At 42.6% G+C, this 25,041-nt stretch overlaps 2 protein-coding genes and 1 long non-coding RNA gene across 8 annotated transcripts in view; 2 read left to right on the forward strand and 1 right to left on the reverse strand.

The window, feature by feature from the left end:
• ACSF2 (acyl-CoA synthetase family member 2) overlaps window positions 1-2,303 on the reverse strand; it is a 71,160-nt gene extending 68,857 nt beyond the window's left edge. For 3 of the 4 annotated variants that reach the window (XM_088133291.1, XM_088133290.1, XM_088133289.1), the window contains exon 1: window positions 2,022-2,263. Coding sequence is in view for 1 of the 4 variants with exons in the window: in XM_088133288.1 (XP_087989414.1) it covers window positions 2,022-2,119 (98 nt within the window). In the remaining 3 variants the exon portion in view is untranslated. Of the gene's footprint in view, window positions 1-2,021 lie in introns of all 4 variants that reach the window. The other variant, XM_088133288.1, reaches the window with a different exon arrangement.
• Window positions 2,304-2,475: 172 nt separating this feature from the next.
• Window positions 2,476-6,676, forward strand: LOC148216599 (uncharacterized). Its single transcript, XR_015794668.1, has 3 exons — window positions 2,476-4,262; window positions 4,775-4,841; window positions 6,087-6,676. It is a non-coding gene; the product is annotated as an uncharacterized LOC148216599 (long non-coding RNA).
• Window positions 6,677-7,910: 1,234 nt separating this feature from the next.
• Window positions 7,911-24,944, forward strand: LRRC59 (leucine rich repeat containing 59). Of its 3 annotated transcripts, none has more exons than XM_025170495.2 (8): window positions 7,911-7,991; window positions 11,531-11,688; window positions 12,938-12,997; window positions 13,752-13,910; window positions 14,133-14,237; window positions 20,251-20,323; window positions 23,729-23,902; window positions 24,645-24,944. In XM_025170495.2, the coding sequence occupies exons 2-8, from the start codon at window positions 11,584-11,586 to the stop codon at window positions 24,884-24,886; spliced, it is 918 nt and encodes a 305-aa protein (XP_025026263.1). In that variant the 5' UTR covers window positions 7,911-7,991; window positions 11,531-11,583; the 3' UTR covers window positions 24,887-24,944. The 3 variants fall into 3 exon arrangements, with proteins under 3 accessions (XP_025026263.1, XP_025026264.1, XP_015744570.1); XM_025170496.2 differs by having other exon boundaries at window positions 7,947-8,082; XM_015889084.3 differs by having other exon boundaries at window positions 7,950-8,086.
• The last annotated feature ends 97 nt before the right edge of the window (window positions 24,945-25,041 follow it).

Genomic DNA, 25,041 nt, shown 5'->3' on the forward strand with positions numbered 1-25,041 from the left:
GCTCAGAGAACCCCAAGGACTCCACAGGTCAACCCTGAGCTACACATATTCACCTCTATTGGTTTATGTAACCCTTATAACTTGGTTACTGTACTTTTGTGGTGGTTCAAACTGTGATGAGAAGGAAGCGAATTAAGTATGTTAATACGAGTACAAAGCTATGATTCCCAAAGTGTGCACTGTGGCACCCCAGGGCGCTGCAGCAAATTCACAGGGGTGCCATGGGACAACACAGAGATAGATACCTGACATCTGTCAGACACCACATGAACTACGAGCCTAGGAATGCTGTGAAAAAATTACTAAGGGTACCCTGAGCTGAGAAAGTTTGGGAACCTCTGATATAAAGAATACCTTATCTAGCTTGGCTGACCTTAACTACACCTTGACACCTGTTGAATAAGCATCCTGGACTGAGTTCATAAGATATTGTCCTTAGTTCTTTGGGCCAGAAGCTGAGTGGCCTTTCATCAGTAATATCTTAGCCTGAAGCACAAGCCAAACACAAGCAATTATCTTGCATTCCACAGCAACAAGATTTCATCACGTCATGACACTGTAATTTCAAACAGCACTTAAAGAAACCAGCAGCAATCTGTTCCTAAAATGCTGTATGTACAAGAAGACAGAATTCAAGGTCATGAAGAATTTCCTGTTTCAAGCTGCCTGCCCTGCAGCCATTAAAAATTGGCTGGTTGCTAATACACATGGGAATTTCAAAGCAACATCCAATACTGAGACCATAGAGATGAAATAGGTAAAAGTGTAAAAAAAAAGGGGGGTGGGGGAAAGAAATGGAAAGAGAGAACAGTCATGGGAAAACCTGCAAGATAAATTCTTACACAGACTTTTCTTTCTACTTTTCAGCTTATTTCTCCATCTGAATTATTTTTTGGTCTCTCTTCACAAATTTAGAACCACTAGTCCTTCAGTATTATAATTCATAATACACGAGGAGTCCAATTTTAGATAGTTCTAATCACTGCCAGTTGTGGCAGATGGACAAAATGGAGACAAACTTTTTATTATATGCAGGGATGAACAGAGAAGTTACATGTCCCAGGAGCCCAGTTATAAACATTGGTTTGGACAAATGTGAGTCAGCCCAGTTAGGTGGCAGCACTTAGCTAAACTTGGCTGATCTGAAAAGCTCAAGCAGAATTGCAGCCCTTGAATGGAAGACCAGTAGGGCATCCAAAACTGCAGGCTAGATTGGGAAGTTGGAAAAAAAAGTATCAGAAGAGAAGGCAGTGACAAGCTGCTTTTGTACTGCTGCCAAGAGAACTGCCTAGATGTGTCAGTGAAGTCACCTGCAGCTGTGGACGACTAGAATACAACCAAACTGATACAGGGCCATAAAAAGGCAAAAGGGATGTTCTATAATTTGCAGATAGTGGGAGATCCGCTGAGTTCAAAATCCTGTATTTTACTCGCTGTTCTTTCTATACATGGTGCATTTCCTATCCTACTGCTGAATCAAATAGCCTCTTGGCAGCTACCGGAGATTGCCAATGCTGGGCACAAATAGGAGAGGGCATACAGCCTTGTCTCACACCCTTGCCAGCCTGGAGCCAATCTGGCTCACCATGTTCTGTTGAAACTGTGGCTTCCTGATTTGTGAGTTGGTTTTGCATAAGGACAATGAGAAGTTCTGGGATTCCCATTTGCCTAAGGGACTTTCCCATTCTTCCTTTTCCTGAAGGGAACATCTCCTCTCAACACCCCAGGTGTGCTCCCTGCTCCTCAAGGCTGTCTCGCGCAGCTTTTCTGGCAATTCTATCCTGTTAGGCTATTTGTCTGGCATTCTATTTTCTTTCGTCTATTCAGGCGCCCCGCCCCACCCCAAATATGCCGCTCAAAACGCTTCAGTTACACTTGCCCCAAATCTGCCGTCCCATCTCCCTGCTTGGCTTGCCCTCTTTCTTTCCGCCCCCCGTCCCCCCTCCTTGCCCCTGAACTGCGCCGCTTCGGGCTTCCAAGGAGCCCAGGGCGCGGCGACCTCCCTTCCCCTGGCCCAGTACCTGAGTCGATGCACGCCCCGGTGCCCATTTCGAGTCACCACCAGGGTGCCCAGAAGCTCCCGAGCGACTCTTCTCAGCGAGGCGGTAGCGGTAGCCATGTGGGTCCCCTTCGCGTAGAGATGCAGCAGCACCAGCAGCCGGCAATTCCCCGCCTTCGCTTTGGGCGCTCGCAGCTCTGCTCAGTCCGCCGGGAAAGGGACTCTGGAGCGGAGAAAGCGGGAGGGGAGGCGCTGCGAAGGGGCGGCGCTGTGCTGTGCTGTGCTGCGCTGCGCTGCGGTCCGCTCGCCGAACTTGGGCGCCTGCTTGGCCAAGTTCTGGCTGCGCTCTGCCGCGTCAGCGACAAAAGTGAAAGTGGGCGGCGATTTCCTTCTTCGGGACCAGCGATTCCGTCCCCCGGGCATGGCAGCGCGCGGGCTGGGTTCTGCTGGAGCGGTGGGAATCCAGCCGGTCGAGAACCCGGGGTTGCTTCTCTTGCGCTGAGCGCCCGCTTGCCCTCGCAGGCCCTGAAAGACGCTCGGAAGGCGCTTGGCCTCCCCAAAAGCGGGGAGAAAGCGCTGAGCGTCTGTCCCTCGAGGGAGGCGTAGGGAGGGGAGGCTGCCCGGCGGGGGAGCCTCTGCTGAGGAGGAGAACCTGCACCAAACCCAACGGAGCCCACGCGTTTTTTAACCCTTGTGGGAAAGAAGGCGCTTCCACCGGCTGGATAAGCAGCTGACCTTCCCGCGAAGATGGGACCGGATCCTCCTTCGCTGCAGACGAACTGGGGGGGGGGGCGGGGGGGCAAGGAGGCTGTCCGAGACCTCCTTTCTGAGAGTGGGAACGGCCTGGCCCCTCTGGAGGGGGAGCCCGGGCGCTGCTGCCGCTGCTTCTCCTCCTGAACGGCGATCGCCCGAGGCGCTTGCTCCACCTGGCCTAAGGGTCGGGTGCGTGTGTGTGTGTGGGGGGGTGCATTTATGTGTACTTCCAAATGGGTATGTGGGCGCAGAAGGCACCCTCTCCAACCTACCTCAGTGAGAAAAGAAGGTGCTACAAACAACAGAGCATTCACAGCTAGAGAGTGAGTTAGAGAAGGATAACTTCCTCACTTGAGGAAGTTACCTGCGGAAACTTGGTACCATGGGAGAGGCACACACACATCCACACACACAACTTCTAAGAGGAATTATTCTATTCCAGTGTATTATGTTTTGAAATAAGTTGTTACGGGAATAGGCAATGAAATACACATTATTGTATCTATGTGTACTTTTCTGTTGTAGTACTTAATACATTAATACTATTTGGTAAGAGCTATTGAGCCTCTAAAAGCCAGTTTGGTGTAGTGGTGAAGGCATCAGGCTAGAAACCAGAGACTGTGAGTTCTAGTCCCACCTAGGCACAAAGCCAGCTGGGTAACCCTGGGCCAGTCACTTTCCCTCAGCCCTAGGAAGGAGGCAATGGCAATCCAGTTCTGAAAAACCCTGCCAAGAAAACTGCAGGGACTTGTCCAGGCAGTCTCCAAGAATCGGACGCAATTGAACAGATTAAAAAAAAATCGAGCCCCTACCTTCTTAACACAAATGGGTGTGTGTGTGTATCAAAATAAAAAATTAGGCATTCAGTGAACTGTAACATGTCATTATTCACATTTGAATTGAAAAAGTTGCTCATATTTTCTTGCTTTGGGGCCAATCCACCCTAAATGAGTGGAAATGCCACCTTTTGATTGACTTCCATTACACCTGACTACAATTTCAATCATTTTAACTAACTGAAGTCAAGAAGTAGGTTTGCCACAAAAGGTTTGCCATGGAGTGCTCCTGTCCGAGGTGCCAGCTTTCATGCTTCCTTCCTGGACAGTCCATTCCCTTCCATTTCCTTCTTCCCCTTCCTAGTTCCCGTGACACCCTCTTTTATCTTGGCCTTTGGCAGCACATGCCAACTTAATATGCCTATCAAATTCTTTAGAAATGTTTGAATACAACATGTCACAATTGTGAATACTAAGAAATAGTAAGCTTTCCTCCAAAGATATACTTTAAATTTAAAATGTTGATGCAGTTGTTCAATGTGTTAATGTTAGTTATTACAATTATTTATTATTTCAATTTTGAGGCCACCCAACTCGATAGCAATCCTGGATGGCTTACAAGTTAAAAGAAGAAAACAAGAAAAAAGACAGCTGACTGGAAATAAACCTAAAGAACTGAATAGCAAAAACACCCAAGAACAAACCAAAGGGGCTCGACCACATCCTAACTTAAGGTCTGGGAGAAGAACCAGGTCTTTAGCAGTGTGCAGAAAATGAAAAGGGCGGGAACAGTCCGAATATACGCTCTAACACAGTCTGTGTCTCTGAGAGCCTGTGTTCTGCTTCGTGACTAACATATGCATTATCTCTTACAAGTTGTGCCCTCAAGATACTTTGTGAACCTTTATAGTTATTTCATGGCTAACATCATCACTTACAATTAACCCTTTGCACTGGCATGATCTATATCCTTACCATGGATATGCATTTCTCACTGTTGTAGCATCCTGACAAGCAAGGAAGGGAGGGGGTGTTTGCTTATTTGTTGGAAGGGCGTGGCTCCCCTAATTACAACTAGGAAGACCCTAGAGATAATTTTCCTCTCCAGAAGCCAAAACCAAAGAAATGTATTATGCTTCCATTTGAAACTTTACCAAATGCTGGAATATTATTTTTTCCCCAATTCAGAAACGCTTTTTTTAGACTTTGTGGGATGTATACTAAGGCAGTTGTGTTTCTCGAGCAGGGGGATCTCCAGATGATGGACTTCAACTCCCAGGATTCTCCAGCCAGCATAAACATTGCTGAGAAAGGTGAGAATTGAAGCCCACACCTCTGGAAGTTGCCCAGGTTGGGAAAAACTAGCCTAGTTCCTCTGAAAGTTCAGTATAACTACCATGCCCACTCATTGATAGAACCCTTATAGGTTTGTCTAATTCTAGTCTTCTTTGACTTGGTGGCCTCTAGTTGTGTTGGGATTTCAACTCTCAGAATTTCTGACCAGCATGAAGTTAAGGCTTCCCTATCCTTCCAGCCACCAGGTAGTTGTGATTACCACTCCTAAAATTTCCAGCCAGGCACTAGATCATGGAAAGTTGGAATAATTACTCTTTTAAAGCCAGCTAAACAAATGACCACCCTGACTTATGAGTATTTGTCTGAAATTCACTCATTATTTCACTTTTGCTCTAAACTAGATAACCTATAATCTGTTCCACAAAATGATTATTTCTTATAGGCAAACAGTCCAGTGTTTTAAACCAATACAATATTATGGGGGGAAAAATCAACTCTAAAATCCCCTCCCCCCCCAAAATCCCAATATTTACACTCATAAATACTGAAAAAGAAGCACTGTATGAGGATTGTGCTGTTAGACTTATCAAACAAAACAGCGTCCATCCTTTTTATATTAACAAAGAGTGCTTTGTAAATTCCATACTTACTCATGGTAGTCAAGGCCATTTTTCCAACATCGCATGCTGAAGCAACAGAAAGCTTTCTGGCTAGAATCTGCTTGGGAGAAAATTTTGTTTCATTTTATCTTTTACTCCCAAATATATTTTATTAAAATACTAAAAATCACTAATTGCCACAGAGAAGATGATACATGTAGGATTCTTTTAGTTGTGTTTTGTTGTTAAAAACCCCCACTTCCTTACATTCCAATAAAATAGTAAAGCTGAGCTGACAGCCACTTGGTTGTATCTTCAGGAGAGAAGTTAAGGGTCTCAGAAAATATCAAGCTTTGTAGAACATACATAAATGGTTCTAGTTATAAAAGTGATCATGCCTCATCTTAACAATATAGGCTAAAGAACAAAATAGCTGAAATTGCACGTAAGAAGAGACCAAATGCAAAGAAAGATTAGTGTTGGGGGGATGGGTTGGTGGTAGCTTGGGAAGAAAAAAGGAGAGCGAGACTTAGTCTCAGCTTGGGAGAGATTTTTAACCATTCCCTGCAAGAGAAGGAATGGTAGGAGTATTACTTCAGAAAAGTCTATGTTTAGATCCAGATACTACTTTTGGGTTACATGTCACATGCTTTGTTTTCCTAGATTTGTATTTGTGGATGATGTCAACCCCCTTTTTCTTTGTACGTCATACTGAATTGCTGATTTAGAATTAGTCTCTGGACACTGCACATTGACAAGACCTGGCTTGACCATCAGGTTTTTCCCAAGAAATTACAGCCTCAAGGACATAATGAAATGTAGAGGAGGGCTCTTGTTTCGCTCTGGCTGGAGAATCCCGGTATTCCAAACACAGCAATCAACCTGAGAGGAGCAATGCTGCTGTCCCAGGAAGAAACCTCGTGAGTCCTCTTGAGTGGTACCTTGCTTTGTGAACAGCTTAATATTGCACTATCAGGAAAATTTCATATTTATAAATGGATAATTAGGAATAATGATAATAGAGAACATGGGTCAAATAATCAATTCCAGTCTAGACAGAATGCTTCAGTGGATTACACATTAACAACTAGACAATGTAGTGAAAAATACTGAGTCCCTCGAAAACTGAAGGACACTGCCAGCTGTGTCAAAAGAACACACTAGAATTGAGGGAGTTTCATTATTTCCATTCCATCCTATCTTAAACATTTGACTACAGATTAAAATAATTTTAAACTCACTTTTCAAGTGATAACAGGTGCTTTATCATGTCTAATCTATACATATGTACATACATTCAGGTAGTCCTCACTTACTGATGTTGTCACATTATCTGAGCAAATGTATCTGTAAAGCCTTGGTACTCTAATGGGAGGAAAGTACTTGATTTGTGAGGTGATCAGATTGCCCTGACACTCACCTTGGTTCTTGGAGAGTGGAACAGCCCTTTTGAATGCAATTGCTGCCCTTACCTGATCTAGCTAAATCTCTAATGAAATATGAACAGGAGTGGATTATGCTAAAGGACTAAGATTGACTTTAGTTCGTGCTCAGGATGCATTAAAGTATTTGGTTCCAGGATGTATCAGCTTTATTATTCTTTGCCCTATTATTGGTATTTTTCATATACTGTATATATTTTCTTCACCACGACTTTCTCCTGCTTAGGTCTGATTACACAATTCGGGCAGAAAAGTTCTGATACAGTTAAGAAGAATGGCTTCGGTAGCCTCTACCCTTACAGAACTCTTATACTGTCAGGTTGTGATAATAAAAAGAGATTCAGAGAAATGTCATAATGTTTGCTCTCTAGAGGGCAATGAACTTATGTTTCTCTTACAATAAGTACCAGGCCTTAATATTGCATAATTTTAAAGGTCTGAACATAGATTTCATGGCATAGATCCAGGTAGGTAATGAGCTGGAAAACAAATAGATAAAGAGCTTGGTCTCATATATATTTATATATTTAGATAGAGAGATTTCCCCCAAGATAATCATATAGATATATTCCTTCCAAGACAACCTATCCCCAGCTTGGTAATTTCGTCCTTCAGGTCTTCCAATAGTGTACTCATTACCCCTGTAACTCTGAATTTCACTTTATGACTGCTAACCTTTCTATTCCGCTTTCTAAGTTGAAAAAGGAAGCTGACGTTTCTGGATATGCCTCGATGAGGACGACGACGACGACGTAATAACAGCGGTGCACCTCCCGAGCAAACTTCGAGCGTGACCCTCCTCCCCGCACTGATTGGGTTAAACCAGTGTTTCTCAACCTTGGCAACTTTAAGATGTGTGGACTTCAATTCCCAGAATTCTCCATGCTGGCAGGAGAATTCTGGGAGTTGAAGTCCACACATCTTAAAGTTGCCAAGGTTGAGAAACACTGGGTTAAACTGAGCGCCAGGGCATTTGGCCTCCGGAGGGCGCTGTGAGGCTGTTTCCCGATTTCCGCCAGGCGCTCTCGCTGCTACGTGGCTTCTCTCGCTGGTTGCTCTCTAACCGGGAGGGGGACCTGAGAGGAGGAAGGTCCGGAAGCGGCTGGCCCGGGCGGACGAGGCAGCGGTGCGTGAGTGGGGCGTCTCCACACGCGGGCCCCCTTCGGCAGCGAGGGCTCCCCTTTGGTCTTGGCGTCCAGGGGGGCAGATTGCGGCGGGTCTGTGCGTCTCTCTCTCTCAATCTCTCTCAGTCTCTCAATCTCTCCCACGCCCACCGGCTTGCTTGGTCTCGGCTTGCCTGCCGCCGTCGTCCTCCTCGCCGTCGCGCGGGGTGGCGAGGCTGGTGGGTGGGTGGCCCTGGCGCGGGAGGGAGGGTGCTGCTGCTGCAGGACTTTTTTGAGGCGCTGCACGGAGGAGGGCTTCTGTTCTGGCACTGGCGAGGGGCGAGGGTGCCCGCGAGCCGCCCAAGCCGCCCGAGAGCCCCAGAGCGCACCCGGGTTGGACTTGGCCGCGGGGGAGCCGGGCTCTCGGTGCCCGTTTCGTCCTGCGGACTCCGTGGCTCGCACGTCTTGGCTGCTCGGCTCGCGCGGCCAGCCCCGTTCAGCTTAACTCTAACGTTACGCGAGTCCTGCCTGCGTGCTTAACCTGTGCTCAGTGTGTCGTCAGACTCAGAAATCTGGACTCATTGGCTAAACTGGTTCGGTTAGCCCTGGGTGCGGGTGTCGTGCCACACACCCACTGAAAACCGGTTTTCCCGATGGAAGAACTGTTGGGATCGGGGCTGAGGGAGAATTTTGAAAATACCCGATTCACTTGGGGCCATTTCATGACGCCTGCTTACTGAACTTGGCTTGGCAGAGATTCAGCAGCTGCAGATTTCCCCACTGTGAAGATAGGCAAAGGGCCTAATGTTTGTATCACACGATGAAAAGCTCCTTGCTCTAAAAAATAATTATAAATAACTTTATCTGCAAGTAGCAAGCACAGTAATTTTATATTCCACAATTTCAGTTTCCCTACAGTAACTGTGAAAAACTGCAAGGAAGGATATACCAAATAGTTCTGGTGGGCTCAATTCCACAAGGTTAGGAAGCTGGTTTTGCTTCCATCCTAGGGCTGTCTCTAAAAATACAGTGAAAGATGCCCTTGATTTAAGCTTGACTTCTTTTTCTCATGCAAGTGATCATTCATTTGTTTTGAGAAAAGAGCACCCTAGGCACATAGTGCAGTTAAGCTGCATGAGAAAGTTACCAGTTGATTTAACATTGGATATCACTTAGTCAGTCTTGGCTGATCCCCAAATGTTGAGCAAGTTGTACCTTGTTAGTACTTAGATGAGAGACCTCCAGGAAATCCTAGCTATAGGCTAGATAGGGAAGTTGAAAAAACATTGTGGAAGAAGGCAGTGACAAATGACTTCTGTATTGTTGCCTAGATAGTTACCACTTGGGATATTTCTGCATCTTGCAGTACAGGCAAGTGGTGCTCAGCTTGGTAAGATCTTGTAATATATGTCTAATTTATATCTGTATGTACATTAAAAAGACAGGTCTGGTTCACACATAATGCTAAGCCAAAAGCAAACACAATCAATTTATGGCTTGATCTTTTATGCGAATCAGGCCTGTGTAATTTAAGCCACCCTCCATGCAAATAAATTCTTAACTTTCTGCCTGCTTTCCAAATATAAGTAAATTTTTGTCCTATATTTGAGATATAAGAAATCTTGTCAACTCAAAAATAAAGTATAAGGTCTTTGATTAGTTGGTAGTAAAACCTTTTCTACTGCTAGCATAAACTAGTTTATGCAATGGTCCAAGGACATTTGAGGGTTGTGTTCAAATTTTCTTTCAAAAGTTCTTCCAACACAGAGTCGTGTTGGCATAGTTTTAAGATCCACAGCCCAAATATTTCCCATTGCTAGTGTGGGAATTAATGTTTATTGTAATCACATTATTTTATTACTGATTGATTTCTTGAAATTTGAGTATTAAGTATGATGGTGTGATCTTTGTGAAATATCAGCCTGGCTTGGGGACAGAAACTGCCTTGGTCATTCTGAGGGATGATCTTTGCCAAGGAAGGCAGAGTGTGTACTACTGTGTTAGTTCTCTTGGCCTTCTCTGGAATGTTTGAAACAACAATTGTATCTGTCTGGATCGGATGTCAGAACTCTCTAAGGAGGATCTCCTTGTACTTACATAGCCATTTTCAGAAAGCAGTGCTAGAAGATTGCTACTCTGCTTCATAGCAATCGTCTTATTGGGTTCCCCTAGGTTCACTTGTATCCCCAGGCTTGTTAACAATGACATGCAATAATAGGGAATTTTTATGGACACAGAGACTAAGATGACAATAGCTTTACTCCTCCTTTTCACCTAATCCAAATGAGGCAGAGGATGTCCTGAATCTGCCTGAGCAGGGTAATAGATTGGATGGGGGCTGGTAAATTGAAGCTCAGTTCAAAGAAGATTGGGGTAGAGTTGATGGGTAGTTTGTCCATCTGTGGGTCATTTTTAGAGGAGATTGTATCTGCCCTGAAATATTAGGTGGCATGCTTTTGTCCATCATTGTCACTAAGTCCAGTGACTTAGTAGAGGATGCACTAGCCGCAGCCCTCCGAGGACAGGGAGGAACTTCGGTCCACCACGCTCCCAATGCATTGCATATCGGACAATGGGCTATTTTTGAAAATAGTTTGGAAACAGTTGGTCCAAAACAGAACTGTTCACTTACTAACTGAAATGAAGTGCTACTCTTGTACTACATCAGTGTTTTGTCTGGCCTACTGGGTCTCAGTTATGGGTGTCTGCAGGAGTGTGTTTGTGTTGAAACATGCATTGTGATGTCATGATGCAAAAACCAAGATGTACGTACTTGGGTCCTTTGTTGGGATGCATGTGCATAGGGGTGCGATTAGTGTGATGTCACTGTGTACCTTTTATCATTTTCGCATCATCCTGGGTTGCTGCAGACACCTATCCTCCCAGTATATTTCCAGCCCCCTGTCAGGCTCTTGGTGCTGACCTTTAATGTCCTGAACAGCTTGGCACTGGAAGGTCTGGCTGAAGGAATATTTCCACCCACCTCTTTTAGAGAATGAAGTTAGGTGGGTGGCTGCAAGAGACAGAGCTTTCTCAATGCGATGCCCCATAGATGCTGGGAGAGTCACCTCACAGCCTCCCACATAAGTAAAAATGTTTATTTTTCCCCCCAGAAATTTTAGAATTGAAATCTCACATTATTTCTAGGAATATATATTTGTACAAGTGCATATATAACACTTCTTTGGAGTATAGCTCTGCCTCTGGTGACTTCCTGGTCCAAGGTTCTTTTTTTTAGCAACAGTAGAGAACAGCCACAGCCTGTTTCTAAGATGCTCTTCAACTTTGTAGTCTGCCCTCTGGCCCTGACATTCCCTGGTAGCGTCCCTCTCAGGTTTTAACCAGGACTGATCCTGCTTAGCTTCTGAGCCCATACAAGGGCAGCTAGAACTGCTAATTGTTGCTATGTTTTATTGTTTTTTATATAACCAGCCTAGATAGTGTTTGTTATTAAATAGATTAAAGATATAACAATATAGCAGTAAGGTAACCATGTGTATTTAGCTGTAATAATGGGATTTGTGCACTAATATGTGAAACCTAAATCTTTCTATTTCTTTAGGAACATAAATATATTTGTCAGATTGGTTGGAAGATTCTGCTTCATTGAAAATTATGGCAAAATCTGGAGGAAAAGGAATTAATCTGAAGGACAAACTGGATGGCAATGAGCTAGATTTAAGTTTGTGTGACCTGAATGAAGTCCCAGTTAAGGAGCTGGTTGGTATCTGTTTTCTTATGTAGGTTCTGCATAACATTATATGGTTTCTGAAAGGAAATGAGTCAATCTTCCACCTTTTTAGAAATTTAAATTTACATTAAATTTACATTTACAGTTAAAATATGATTTGAACTAGTGAGGCCACTATTTAAAGAAAGGTAATTGTGAAACTTTGTATAGATTTCAGTAAAGTGAAACAGCAAAGGCTATCCATTTATTCTCAGTATTAGCAGCGCTAAGAGAAGGAATCACAATCTGATCCCCTGGAATCTCACAACCTGTTTCCACCCTGTGCATCTTTTGTATGTGTGCCCAGTTTCAGACAGCAACCAGTAAGCGAGTCATGATGCTGTCTGGCTGACTGGAGAAAGCAAAATGGCAACAGTGTTTTGAATGTTTCCTTGAAGAAAATGTATGCCGATCGTGTGAAAGTTTCTTCTTGTTAACGTACTGTTGCTTTTTATTTGTAGAAACTTCAAAAAAAGTTTAATTTTCTGGAAGTAGGCTTTATACCTGTCATCTAGTTATGGAACTCCAGATAATACAAACAGAAATCCATAAACTCTGTGGCTTTGCCATCTGGTAAAATTGGGTGATCACTAAAGCTCTGCTCAGGATCATAGGAATGGGTGGGGTGAATTAGGCTTCTCATCCTTTTCTCAGCAATTTATCTTGAAATTCCTGTTTCCCTCAATGGGAATACAGCAGCCTCTAAACAGGTCTCAGGCTGGAGGTGGGTTAACTGGCATGTGTTATCTGCAGATGAGAGCACAGTGAGTGACAGTATTTGTGATCAGGTGGAGCATGTATGAATGAGAGTACACATAAGTATTTCCAGGTACGCGAGCAACATTTGACTTCCAGTGCAGCAAATATTTTGTGGCCCTCATATAGTTGAGTTAAAAAAAAAGCCAAAAAGCCTTGTTTCTAACTCACTGACAAATCTCATACTTAAGTTATGGGATTTAAATGATATGATTTAATTCTAAATTAAGATTTGGTATCAGGCCGTAAGTATAGTATGGTAAATGAGTAGTTTTGAAATGCTGCTGTCTAATGAAAAAGTAAAGCTTGCCCACATTGTAGCAAATAATAGAATTCTGAAGGTTTCTGGAATCAAAATGTAATACTAAGGTTACAATGGTTTATTGACAGATAATAAATGTATACTACAGTATTGATATAGTTTCTAAAAAGTAATATCTGACTGATTCAACTATTCATTTTAATTCTTTGGTTCTTTGTCAGGCAGGACTTCCAAAAGCGACTGTTTTGGATTTGTCCTGTAATAATCTTGCTACTTTACCAGTAAGTTTCAGCCTTATCTCTTTGATAAATTTTTCTGTAATGATGTTACATACAGTCTTATCTTCTATGTTAAAGCAAAGGGGGAGTTATTGTAACAGCTGTAACTGTTATTTTCTGAGGTACGGCCATTGATTATCGGATGCTATAGTCACTGCAAAGGCAGTATTAAACAATAGCAATATATAGATTGAGTTTGTGAGCCATAAACTGTGGTTACAAACCACAATAGCTGGATTCACACAACACACTAAGCAAATCAAACATGCTACACTGTGCCTTAAAAATGTGCAAACCCAGTTATCAAGAAAGTTGGAAGGAAGTATAGCTAACCTAACATAGTGTCAGCAGATGTTGGTGTGAGGGTGACATTAGGCAGTACCAAACATGCTCTTCATGTAGATTTGCAACTGAGATCCTATGATCTTAGGATAATGGTGATTAGTGAAAAGTTTCATAAGACTATTTTTCTTAGAGCATTTTTGGTGCATTATGTCTTTTCCTAGTGGGAAAATATATGTGTCCCAGTTATGATCTAAGAAAAAAGGATAAGAAAGATTGTGTTCCCATTTTACAAATAGCTAGGGAGAGAAACTGGCCTTTAAAGTCTTTGAACCCCCGGCCTTATGTATCACTTCTCAGTTTTCTAACAGGTCAGTCCTCTGTATCTTTGCTCAGAAATAAATCTCACTAAATTTAATTAGGCTTGTTCCTAGAGAGTGCAGAGTTTCATGTTGTACTTATATTTGGATTCCAGTTGGAGTTCTGCAGTTTGACCCATCTAGTAAAATTGGATTTAAGCAAAAATCGGCTTCAGCATCTACCCTCAGACTTTGGGCGCTTGATCAACTTGCAACACTTGGATCTGCTGAACAATCAATTGGTTACTTTGCCTGTCAGTTTTGCACAACTCAAGGTAATTCTGTTCTTTTCCAACTCTCGGATTGTGTTTAGCCTGGGATATATTTGAGATTTGTCTATCATTGTCCAGAAATATGGGTACCTTTAGTGTATCTGTTCTTATTGTCCTTTGCTCTAAAACACTGGGGGCAGCAGTATTAGAATGCTTCCAAACGGTACAGTAAAACAAAATCCTGATAATGATCTGGGTCTAATTTTGCACACATTTCGTTTTTAGAACCTGAAATGGCTCGATCTGAAAGACAACCCCTTGGATCCTGCCCTAGCTAAGATAGCTGGAGATTGCTTGGATGAAAAACAGTGTAAACTGGCAGCTGTCAGAGTAAGTTAATTCACTTTTTATTCTGATGCGATATTCTTCCTTCACTGTTAGGTCAGTTTCTTAGTATTCTAGGTCATTTTCTTACTTGTTTCTTTAATCTATTCTACCGTATAGCGCAACAAATGTCACAATTAAAAAATAAACTGTAAAACCTTTAAAAAAAAGTTTACTACAGATAGTCCTTAACTTACGATGGCAGTTGGGACTGGAATTTCCATCACTAAGTGATGTGGTCATAAAGCGTGACCACATTGCTTAGTGACGGCAATCCTTGCAGTCCTGGCTGCTGTCGTTAACCAAATTCCATGGTTGTTAGGTGAGGCATCTTTCTGCCAGCTTCTCACAACTAAAGTCAGTGGGGAAGCCGGTAGGAAGCTGCAAGTCCCAGGCCAGCAGGCAGGTAAGTGGCTACTGCCAAGTGGGGGAGGGAGCAAGTGGGTGTGCGGGGGTGCAGGGGAGGGTCGGGAGGATGCAAGGGGATGTGCGAGTGGCACAGAGTAGGTCAGGGAGGGTGCATGCATGTGCAAGGGGGTGCATGAGAGGCACGGGTCAGGGAGGCTGCACAAGGGTGTGGCACAGATCAGGAAGGGTGTGAGGGGTTGCGCAAGGATGTGGGGATGTGAGAGGCACAGCATGAGTCAGGGAGGGTGCGAGGAGATGTGCGTGAGGCATGGCATGGGTCGAAGAGGGTGCACAAGGGGGCGCGAAAGGGGAAGGGGTATGCGAGAGGCGTGGGCGAGGGAGGGTGTGCATGAGATGGGGAAGGCGTGATGGGGTGCGAAAAGCCAAAAGTAACCATGGAAGCGAAAGTAACCGTGGAGTCTAGCTGTGATGGGGCTTACTCCCCTTCCTCCATGAAAAGGGACAGCAGATTATAGAATTTGGCACTTGTAGGTGCAAAGGCACAGGCTAGTTGAGAAACTGAATGGCTCCAACCACAGCACTTCCTAGTGCATTTCCCTCCATATCAAGAGTTGGCAGACGAGTGGAGATCCAACATTTCTTTTCTTTTTTTGTAATAATTTTATTAAAAATTACATTATATAGATAAAACTAATACAAACTATAAAAGAAAAAAAAAGAAAAAAAAGATTAAAAGTGCAGAAAAAGGGGGGGGGGAAGAAAAAAAGTAACTTCCCCCTCCATCCCAGCAAGTATAAACAATTTTAACAACTTATCACCATCTCTTGAAATACAACAAACAATTTCTTCACCCCATAACTCACCTCATTCTCATAAACCCACTTTATATTCCTTCCTCTTACTCCCAAAAATCTTGGTCTTAGGTGCCTTCAAATAACATCCCAGCACATGGTTTCTTTTCATTTTCTTTTTGTCTCTTCTCACAAGGTCGCTGGCAACATTGACAAGACCCTTTTGTAGATCCAATATAAAAAGACTATCCAGGTCACTGTTCAGGTCTATTATTTGTATGTCCTTTTTAGCTATTAAAATATTAGCTGGTTTCGTTTGTAAATTCAGTGTTTCATATTCTTCCATAGCCTTCTTATAGTCTGTCATTTCTAAGTCCAGATTTGAATCATTTTTCTTCTTTTCCAGTAAAACCTGTTCCTCTTCCGTAGCAACATCTAATCTATCAATAATGAAAGAAATCCTTAAAAGTAGCTTCTGAGTCATTTGTTCACACACCTCTCTCAATACATCCATTGCTTAATTTGCTTCTGGTGCCTTCTAGGGTCCAACCTTCAAAGTCCCATCTTATCATTTGTTTTTCTTCTGAATGCAAAAAACGGCCAGTTTCCCATGGAAAGGATTCTTTAATTTAAATCCATTCATATTAAATAGTTCTGGACCCTTAGTCCATTTGTAACTTTCTAAAAACAATACTCAGATCATCCTTTTGCTGTTAATTCCAAAAAAACCAATTTTTAAAATAAATCCTTAAACTTGTACTTAAAACTTCTTTCATAAAGGACTGAAGAAAACTCACCCAGTGAATACCATAAAACTTGCCATTCTGGAGGTTCTCAATATTTAAAAAACAATAAAAAAATTAATCCAAAGTATTAAGAAATGAGGATTGTCTAAACTTTGAGTCTAAAAAGGTTGCATTACAACTATGAGCTTAGATGGAATCCCTCAACTCCCAGCTGCTCCACTCACCAGCTGACTGCAAAAACATTGGTTCCTGTGGTTTACTTGTGAGGAATAGCTGTCTGGAGTGTGTGTGGGCAATCTCAAGATCTCTCCTTTCTCCGGAGAGATTTCCCCAGCCCAGATCCTGCATCTGGCCACAAATTTCAGCTGTAACATTCCCATTTTCCAGGGACATCTTCAGTTCACCATCCCCTCACCAGAAGTCTGAGATCTTACATTCCAATGCAGTGTCTCATCCAATACCAGCTAGTGGGTGATACTAGAGGCTCTACTTTGCCTCAGTTATGGAGAGCCTCTGGCAGTCTTCCTTGCCCCTCTCCCCTTCACATATGACAAGTATTGAGAGTAGAAGCACCAGACTGAAGATGTCTAAGCAGCATGTGGGCAAACCCAATTATACATGAGACATGAATGGATGGCTCAGGACCAGGTAGAAGGGCAGCTTCCCTGTAGAGCCAATCCTTTCTCCCAGTGGGACCATCTAAAGTCTCCTAACCAACAGGTGAAGCAACATCACACTTGGAGTTCTTCTCAGTGCTTAATCAGCTGCTGGACTGGTCCAAAGAAGCCAGAGCACTTTTGTGCCTGCTAAATCTGCCTGCCATTACTGCTTTTCCTTCTCATCCAAGGAGTCTAGGGTTGGTTTGTGGTTGAGAGGATGGAAGAGTCACAGAAGCCCCCACAAGAAAGGAAGGAGCGAGAGGCAGAGAGGCAGATAGTGGAAAAAAGAGCAAGAGTTGTGGGAGCTCCTGCCCAGGATTGAATGCCTTAAATGGAGAAGAGGGCCCATTACAGGCACAGTGGGCCGCCTCAAGGGCTAGACAGTTTAGTGAGTGGTCAGAAGTTTCCCTCTCAGAAGCATCAGGTAGAAGTGAAGGACAGCTGTCTGAGGAGGAGGAGGAGGATGGTGAGACAGCCCCAACATGGAAATTCCAGAGACTGTTCAGCTCGGACTCTTACAACATAATAGTCAAAAAGTTGGCAAAACCCTAGATCTTGACTTAAGAATGGAAAGCTCCCCATCAGTAGCACCAAAAATATCAGAGGGGCACCAGCTGCTTTTGAGCCTTTTGGCCATAAATACAACTGAAGATACTAAGATACATACACAAATCAGCAGTATTTGCAATCAGGACAGATTCTGTGATAATCAGTAGCTTCTAGAGGTGTGATGTTTTGGGCTCAGGAAATTTTCAAGCTATTGAAAAGAAACTCTTAAGAGACGGTACAGCCAGAATCCATAGAACAGCATAACTGATGGCAGACACGGCTCTAGACACCCTACAATGTATGGCTAGAGATAGCACTGTGACACAGCTTATAACTCAATTATTGGCAGGTGGATCACTATTAGAGAGCAAGCATCCTTTGGGGAATCAATTGAGCCTGTCCTAGTTGAGAACCAGAATAAGAGGATGTCCTGCCATCAGCATCTGGAAGGGAGAACAGCAGGTATAGGAAAAGAGCACTATCTCCTTTTCCCCCAGGGACTATACTTCTGGTTCCTTCCACACAGGACCCAAGCAAAAGGGCAACAATTGGCATACTCAGGACAGACTTTGAGGCAGAGGAGATAAATTTCATAAGAAATGTTCCTCAAATTGACTCCACCACCTCCTAGGTAGATGAGCATCTGCCATCCTTCTGGCATACCTGGGAGAGTACTTGCAAAGACACACAGGTCCTGAAGACAGCCCAACTGCACTGAAATTCAGAAACAGGTTCTTGCCTTCCCCAGTTGCAAAGATTGGGGAAAAACAACAAAGGATGAGGAGCTACATACCATCTGAGGGAAACCAGCTTGGCAACCTGGGAAAGGAATTCCAGCATGTTCTCCATTTTGTTTAGGTGCCAGAGGAGGTCGTAGAGAGTGATCCCGAGCCTCAAGATGCTAAACTGATGGATTAGATGGCAGACTTTTAGGATGGAGAGCCTGAGATCCAAAGCTGAGGCTATCATTCCAGGCAGTTAGCCAGCCTCTATAAACTAAGAAGTCTACCAGCATATTCCCATTAAGCAGGTTCACTGGAGATTCCTCATATTTGCATAGGGGAAGGAGCAATACCAATTCAGAGCTCTCTCCCCTTCAGTTTGTATTGGCATCCAGGGTATTGATCAAGGTGATGGTGTTGACAGGACACTTGAGGATTCAGTGAGTCCATATTTACAACTATCTGGGCAACCTGCTCATCAGGGTGCCCTTGAAGGAGAGGGCAGTGACAACTCCAGTGCCTCAGAGATCAAGGCTTAGTGGGGAACACACAGGAGAGCTCCCTCACTCCCTCTGCACAGATAACGCACCTGGCAGTAGTGATAGGAAGAATTTTCTCTTTTCTATGTCTGTCTCGAGAGTAGTCATTCCAGCTGCAGAGAACATTAAGAAGGGTGCTAGACTTCAGGAAACAGACCCTCATGGCATTGACAAAGTTACAGGGAATGGTGATAGCAGCCATGGATGCAGTGCTATGGACATATTTTCATTCAAGATCTCTTCAGTAGTTCCTGCTACCATTCCAGGCTCAGATTGCTTCCAGGTCCTGGATAAGTCTGACAGTTGCACACACAGTAGCTTGATCCCTGCAGTGGTTGTTGGAGTTGACAGCCTGGCCAGAGGGATACCACTTAAAAAATCAAATGAGGAACAGTTGATTACAGTTGCTAGTCAGACAGGTTGAGGAGGCATCTTCCAGTCCATCTCATTCCAAGGCCATTGGTCCTGGCCTGAGGTATTGTCACCAGAAAGTGGCATTTCCCAATCCACTCATGCTGAGCCAGGGTTCAGTTTTCACTCTGACCCAGAGTGACTACAACTCTGTGCCTGGAAATTGAGCAGGGACGTCATCTGACAACCATCCTCCCAGACTCAGCATTATCTTGGTAGCTAGACTCTTAGCCATCAGGAAGATACACCCAACAAGTATTAGAATATTGGTGTAGGAGAAGAAACATTATGACAGTGGCAGCAGGAGAACCAGATGGGTTCCTACAAAGTAGTCAGGACAAGAGGCTGGTGGCAAATGCCCTGCGTTTCAGCCAGCCACTGCATTCATAGAATGATAGGATTGGAAGGGACCTTGGATCAGATCAGTCCTTCTGGATAGGGAATCTCTCTCAGGATACACTTATATACACTGATTTTTCAGGTTTGTGACCAACTTAATCTGTTTCACAGCAAAGATGTTTGCCATAGCATATACTTGAATTAATATTCTAGACGTTATCTAATACAGTGGGAAGTTTTACAGACACATTATAGTAATCAATGTGACATGCTGTGGTTTTGATTCCTATGTTTAAATGCTTTGGACGTGGGAGATACATGTTCATTGGCATGAAGTCCCTAATACTTAATCATGCCACCTGCCTTTTATTTTCCCCGATATTCTTGTGTGAACGGTTGCTGAAAGGTTGTCTACAAGAGTAACTTGTTACTAAATACTCAGGGATCAATTGATTTTTTTTCACATTTCAGTTGGAATTGAATTCTTACTAAGGTTCAGGGCTTTGTTCCTGTTCCCTTTCTATTTGTAATATGTGACTTTGTTCGCTTGCTTCATTCATCGGGAATTATTTGCTCTGTAGGCATTATTCCATGCTTTTATTCTTTATTTGTGGTACGTTGTACTCTGGACTGCATAAGTAGCTCTGTGTGTGGGAGTGCCCACTAATGGATTATGCCTTTGGGTGGGGAAAAAGAGGGGCTGGATTAAATGGCATTTGGCCTCTCAACTCTTGAAATTGGTCAGAGAAGCAGATCACTTTTAAGACTGGCCAAATGAACTTCCTTTTTGTAAACGTCTTTCTTTAGATCATCTTCTATGCGTGTAAAGCAAAGGATGTTATCTTTTCTTCCTAGTTCTGTAAACGTAAAACCTAATTTATATGTGTCTCAAAGGTATTGCAGCATATGAGAGTGATCCAGTCTGAATTAGATCGTGAGAGGCAACGGAAGTTACAGGCAGAACAAGGTAAATTTAGTGATGCTGTTTCGTTTTGTGATGTGGGCTTTTCACAATTCTTTTGGGAATGGCACAACTCGTTTACACAGGATAGGGTTTTAACCCCTGAGTGTGGCTTATTACCAGTGAAGCAAACATTTTCTCATAAAACTGAGTTAACCCCAGGCTTATACTTATTCTTCTTTGGTATAGCTTGCAAAATAAATGTATTGCTTTTAGTCTGGGACCTTTTAAGTTTTCTTAGATCTATATTGAATATTTTTTGTGTTATCTATAGATCCTTATTTCCTGTTAATTCCAACTTCTGCTATGTTCTTGTTGTCTAGTATGCTTAGGTCTGTGCTCCATATTAGGACTATCCTCCTCACATCCCTCAACAAATTCACTTTTTAACTTGCTTGCAAATGCTGTGGGGTTTTTTTTCCCCTTTCCGTGCCGGATGGGAGGGGAGGGACAGCTTTCCCAAAGTGAAGGAGGTCACAGGCATTTTTTCTTCTGCACCACATTTTCTCCTTCTACAAGCTAATTAATATATGCAGTTGAAAAAGAGTTATTCAAGATACATCAACTGTATTTGAGAAGTGGAGATTTTCTGCATCGGTGTACGCAGTGGAGATTGTTCCAGTGCTGATGTCCTGTTTGAGAGAGTAGTTCCCTTCCCTTCCCATGCTTCACAATTTTATCAAATGTTCATGGGTGGCCAGGGGGTGTTGTAATTCACCATGTGATAATTCATTTCAAAAACAGTATCAGAGATCGGTTTTTTGGCACAATGAGGTAACTGAAGCAGATACGTCTACAGAATGGGATACACGTTTTTCCCTTCGTGATGCGGTAATGCTTTTCCAGTTGTCTGTATTGCAGGTTGAATCTAGTACATTATTATCTAATCTGTAGAAGCGAGGAGAACGTGGACTGGGAGGTCAGGTTACATTACCTTCAAGGTCATGCTGCCTTTTTATTTGAACTAATTGATAGAAAAATAGAGTATACATGATAGGCAGTAAGTATTTAAACCCAGTTTGGCTGCTGTTACATATAAAAGATTAGATTCAGTTGCTAACTAACACACACACACACACAAAGTGGAGGTTGTTGGGACAGTCTGCTTTGCAGAGAAGAAAGGGCAGTTGCAGCCTCCAAGACACAATACTTTTTTTCCAAGCTGAACTCCCCTGTAGTGTCTGAGTTTGGCTGAAAAATATCTGAATGAATGACTGTGGCAAGATGTTAGCATCTCTCAGTTGTAAATCCCTTTTGACCCAAATGTTTTGTGTGACTGGGAAAAATCTCAATCTGCCATGAACAGGACATTTTTAAAATCATGCATAGTCTGAGCTTTATTGGCAGCATATTTTTCTTCTCCTTGTGCCAACTTCCATCTCTCTCTCTCTGGCCAACACTAAGCTGCTGACTGTTTCACCTACTGTAGTATGGGCCGAGGGCACTTTCGCTGGCATCATTCAGGTCATTCTCATATCTAAGAATGCAGCCTGTTATCAAGTTTTTGAAGAAAATTAATTTTCTTACACAATTCCTCACTTTCTGCCACTTCTTTAGTAGGTAATTATTAGTCACAAGAGAGATTAACGTTCTTAAGCAATTCTCAAACAATTCAAGCTGAGATTAAAACAGCCACTTAAAATAACCTGTTCCAAAGTATAATTTGCTACATTGTTTCTTTTCTTTTCAAAAAAGAACTATTTCTGGTTATGAATGCTATTTTTACAGGCTTTTCTGCCTAATTAGCAGCCTCTTACCTCTTAATTTTCGGAGAGGAGGGGGGAGATGCACTTGAATCTCCTCCTGATAGGCTGGGTAGTCCTGCCTCCCCCATTATTACTAAGTGGTTCCTAAACAAGGGGCTTACATGTGTACAGAGATGGAACTCCTTGTCATGATGAACGTTCCAAGTTGTTCCAGAATGTCTTTTTGCAGGTAGGAGCTCTGTGCCCATCTACCAATACACATGAAAGACTATGTCATATGGTTCGTGCTACTGCCTTACATGTTCTTTCAGTGCTGGAAATTTGAGGGATTCTCTTCCCCTCGTGTGTGTCCACAGCATACTTATCAACTTTCCAGTTACCATTCTGAATAATCAAACTTCTGTTTTTCCATCCAAGTACCAAAAGACTACTATCAAGCAAGTTCTGAGATATGTCCAAAACAAGTTTGGTTCAGGGGGACTAAATGCTTATGTTACTAGTTATGTCTATTAATCTTTCCACCTTTTGTTGATTAATAAGGAGAGCTGAGGGTTTAGAGATGGTTTTATAGAAAATGGGGTGAAGTATGGAATGAAGATGTATTTCGTAGTATCTTAAGAGACAGTGCTAAGTTGTTAATGTTGTATATCCTTGCTGGGGATGAAGGGGGAAGTTTTTTCTTCTTACTACTTTTTTGGTGGAGGGATTTTTTTCTTTTTCTTTGCACTGTCTTATGTTTTTTTTAATCTATTTTTATATTTGATTTTTGTATTAGTTTTAGCTGTTTTATATAATCTTCAATAAACATTATTTAAAAAAACAAAACAACACTGGTTCATAATCGAAGTCAATTATATGGTCATACATAAACTTTTTTAAAAATATAAACAGTTCACAATTCATTTTCTTAGTATTACCCCAGTGCTAAATGGGGATAAAAGTGTAAGCAAAGGTATTGTTCTACTTCTGGTCATGCTAATATTTGGGCAAGAATGGTAAGCTTTTAAGGAGTCAGGGGTCACAGCTCAGCCTTTGGAGACATCACTGGGAGAGGTGAGGCTGAAATCATCTCACCCTTTCTTTGGGATTTTGGAAGAAGATTAAAGGTAACAGTGGGAGCAGGAGGCTTCTGCTTGGCAAACTGCTACCACTTCTATCTCTACCAGGCCAAAATTATACCACAAAATCCAGCCATTTTGCTGCTGAATTTCAGTGGCATGATTTGTGGGGGCTTGAAAGCTGTAAATAGGAGCCTGGGTGCAGCACATCCTCGGGTAAGAGGAGCAATTACACAAGGAGCAGCTAGCCAAATAACACCTTAGTGCCTTGTGGAAGGATGAAGACCACTTCACTGAGTAGTAACATTTTTGCTCTAGAAGACTAACACCACCATTCCAGCATGTCTAAAAATGCTTCTACTGTTTATTATTGATAATATGTTTATATATTACAAAATAGCTATGTATTGAAGAGTTTGCTTTGTTGGCTGTGACTAGTGAAGAGAAGCCATAGCTGATACTCGATATTCTCATACCTCCTGTGCTACAGTATACTTTGTTGTGCTGGATGCAAATACAGGAGAACCTGTTTGGTAAATGCAACTTATTTGGGATAAATTCGCAACAACTGTTTCTCTTGATTGGATAGAGCAGTGTGACAGCAGAGTTTTCTAAAGAAAATATTTTGTGTTTATGCTGATGTGCAGAGCTGGAGAAGAAGCGTGAAGCACAGCGGCTAGCAAGAGAGGCTCAAGAGAGGGAACTGCGTAAGCGGGAGAAGGCCGAAGAGAAAGAACGTCGGAGAAGAGAATATGATGCCCTTAGAACTGCAAAGCAGAAAGTGACAACGCAACAAAGAAGAGAAGCGGGTGAAAATCAAAGTAAGAAAATAACGTGCTTGTGTAAAGAAAGATAAGAACTACATTCTCTGCCATTTTCTTTTCCCTGAAATAGGGAAGAAAAAAATTGCTACCGCCAAGCTTAAGAAATACGCTGTTGCAGAAAGACTTTAGCAAGGACAGAGCGCATACATGTCTTTGTTTATTATTCTACAGTCAGCTAGAAACCCAGTGGGGAAAAAAGCCCAACAATTGCAAAAAATGAAACAGACAGCATTCCACATGTGTACTGAGATGTTTTATTTGTCCCTTCTCTCTCTGATGCCAACTCTCAGGACTGAGAGGTAGATTCTGCATATATAACTTAGCCATAATAGTAGCCAATTTTTTTTGAAATCAACAATGCTAATGTTAACCGTTAGGAAAAACACCCATTAATCGGATATCAAAGCACTCATTATCTGGGCAGCAGTACTCTTAAAGTAACTTTTAAAGGCCTTGGCTGGAGATGAAGGCTCCTTGAATTATTTGGGCTGAGTTTAACAAGCCAAATATGTTTGCCTTGATAGCATTACTTAAACATGAAGAATGCAACTTATTAACTTGCTGTGGTTTGTATTACTTAAATAGCAGAGGTGATTTCACACTGGATGTGCCTGTGGTGGAGTCTCTGAATTTATGGAGTTATCTGAGGCAAGATTAATCTTGCTGCTCAGCACGGAATTACTTACTATTATTATTATTTTGGTGATCAGTTTAATATCTCATTCTCATTTTTCTACAGAACCTTCTGTTTCCCATCCGTCGCGTCCACTGCAAAAGAAACGCTCCTGGTCTAGAGTCCTTCTGAAGATGTTTCTGCTTCTCCTGCTAGGTGCCCTGGGCACTCTGGCCGTTTGCAAGGTTACAGAGCTACAGCACCAGCCAGTGTGCATTGGTGTGAACATGCTATATGAAGATGCATTAACCTTTTTACCAAGTCGTGAAATCTTTCAGAATATACTGCAGCCAAACTCACAGCAATAATTTTGTTTCAGCTCTGAAGGACTCTTGCCTCCTGCTCTTTTTTTTTTTTTTTTTTTTGCATCAACATTGCCAGAATTCCTATGGAATTGAGCTCTGGTGAAAATCACTTTCAGTTCTTTAGCAGTGGTGACTTCAAACAGAGCAGAAACACGGCC

This window comes from Python bivittatus, unplaced genomic scaffold, assembly GCF_059951505.1.
Source record: "Python bivittatus isolate LINGU-HERP-01145 unplaced genomic scaffold, Pbiv_v1 ctg000080_np1212, whole genome shotgun sequence".
Taxonomy (NCBI): domain Eukaryota; kingdom Metazoa; phylum Chordata; class Lepidosauria; order Squamata; family Pythonidae; genus Python; species Python bivittatus.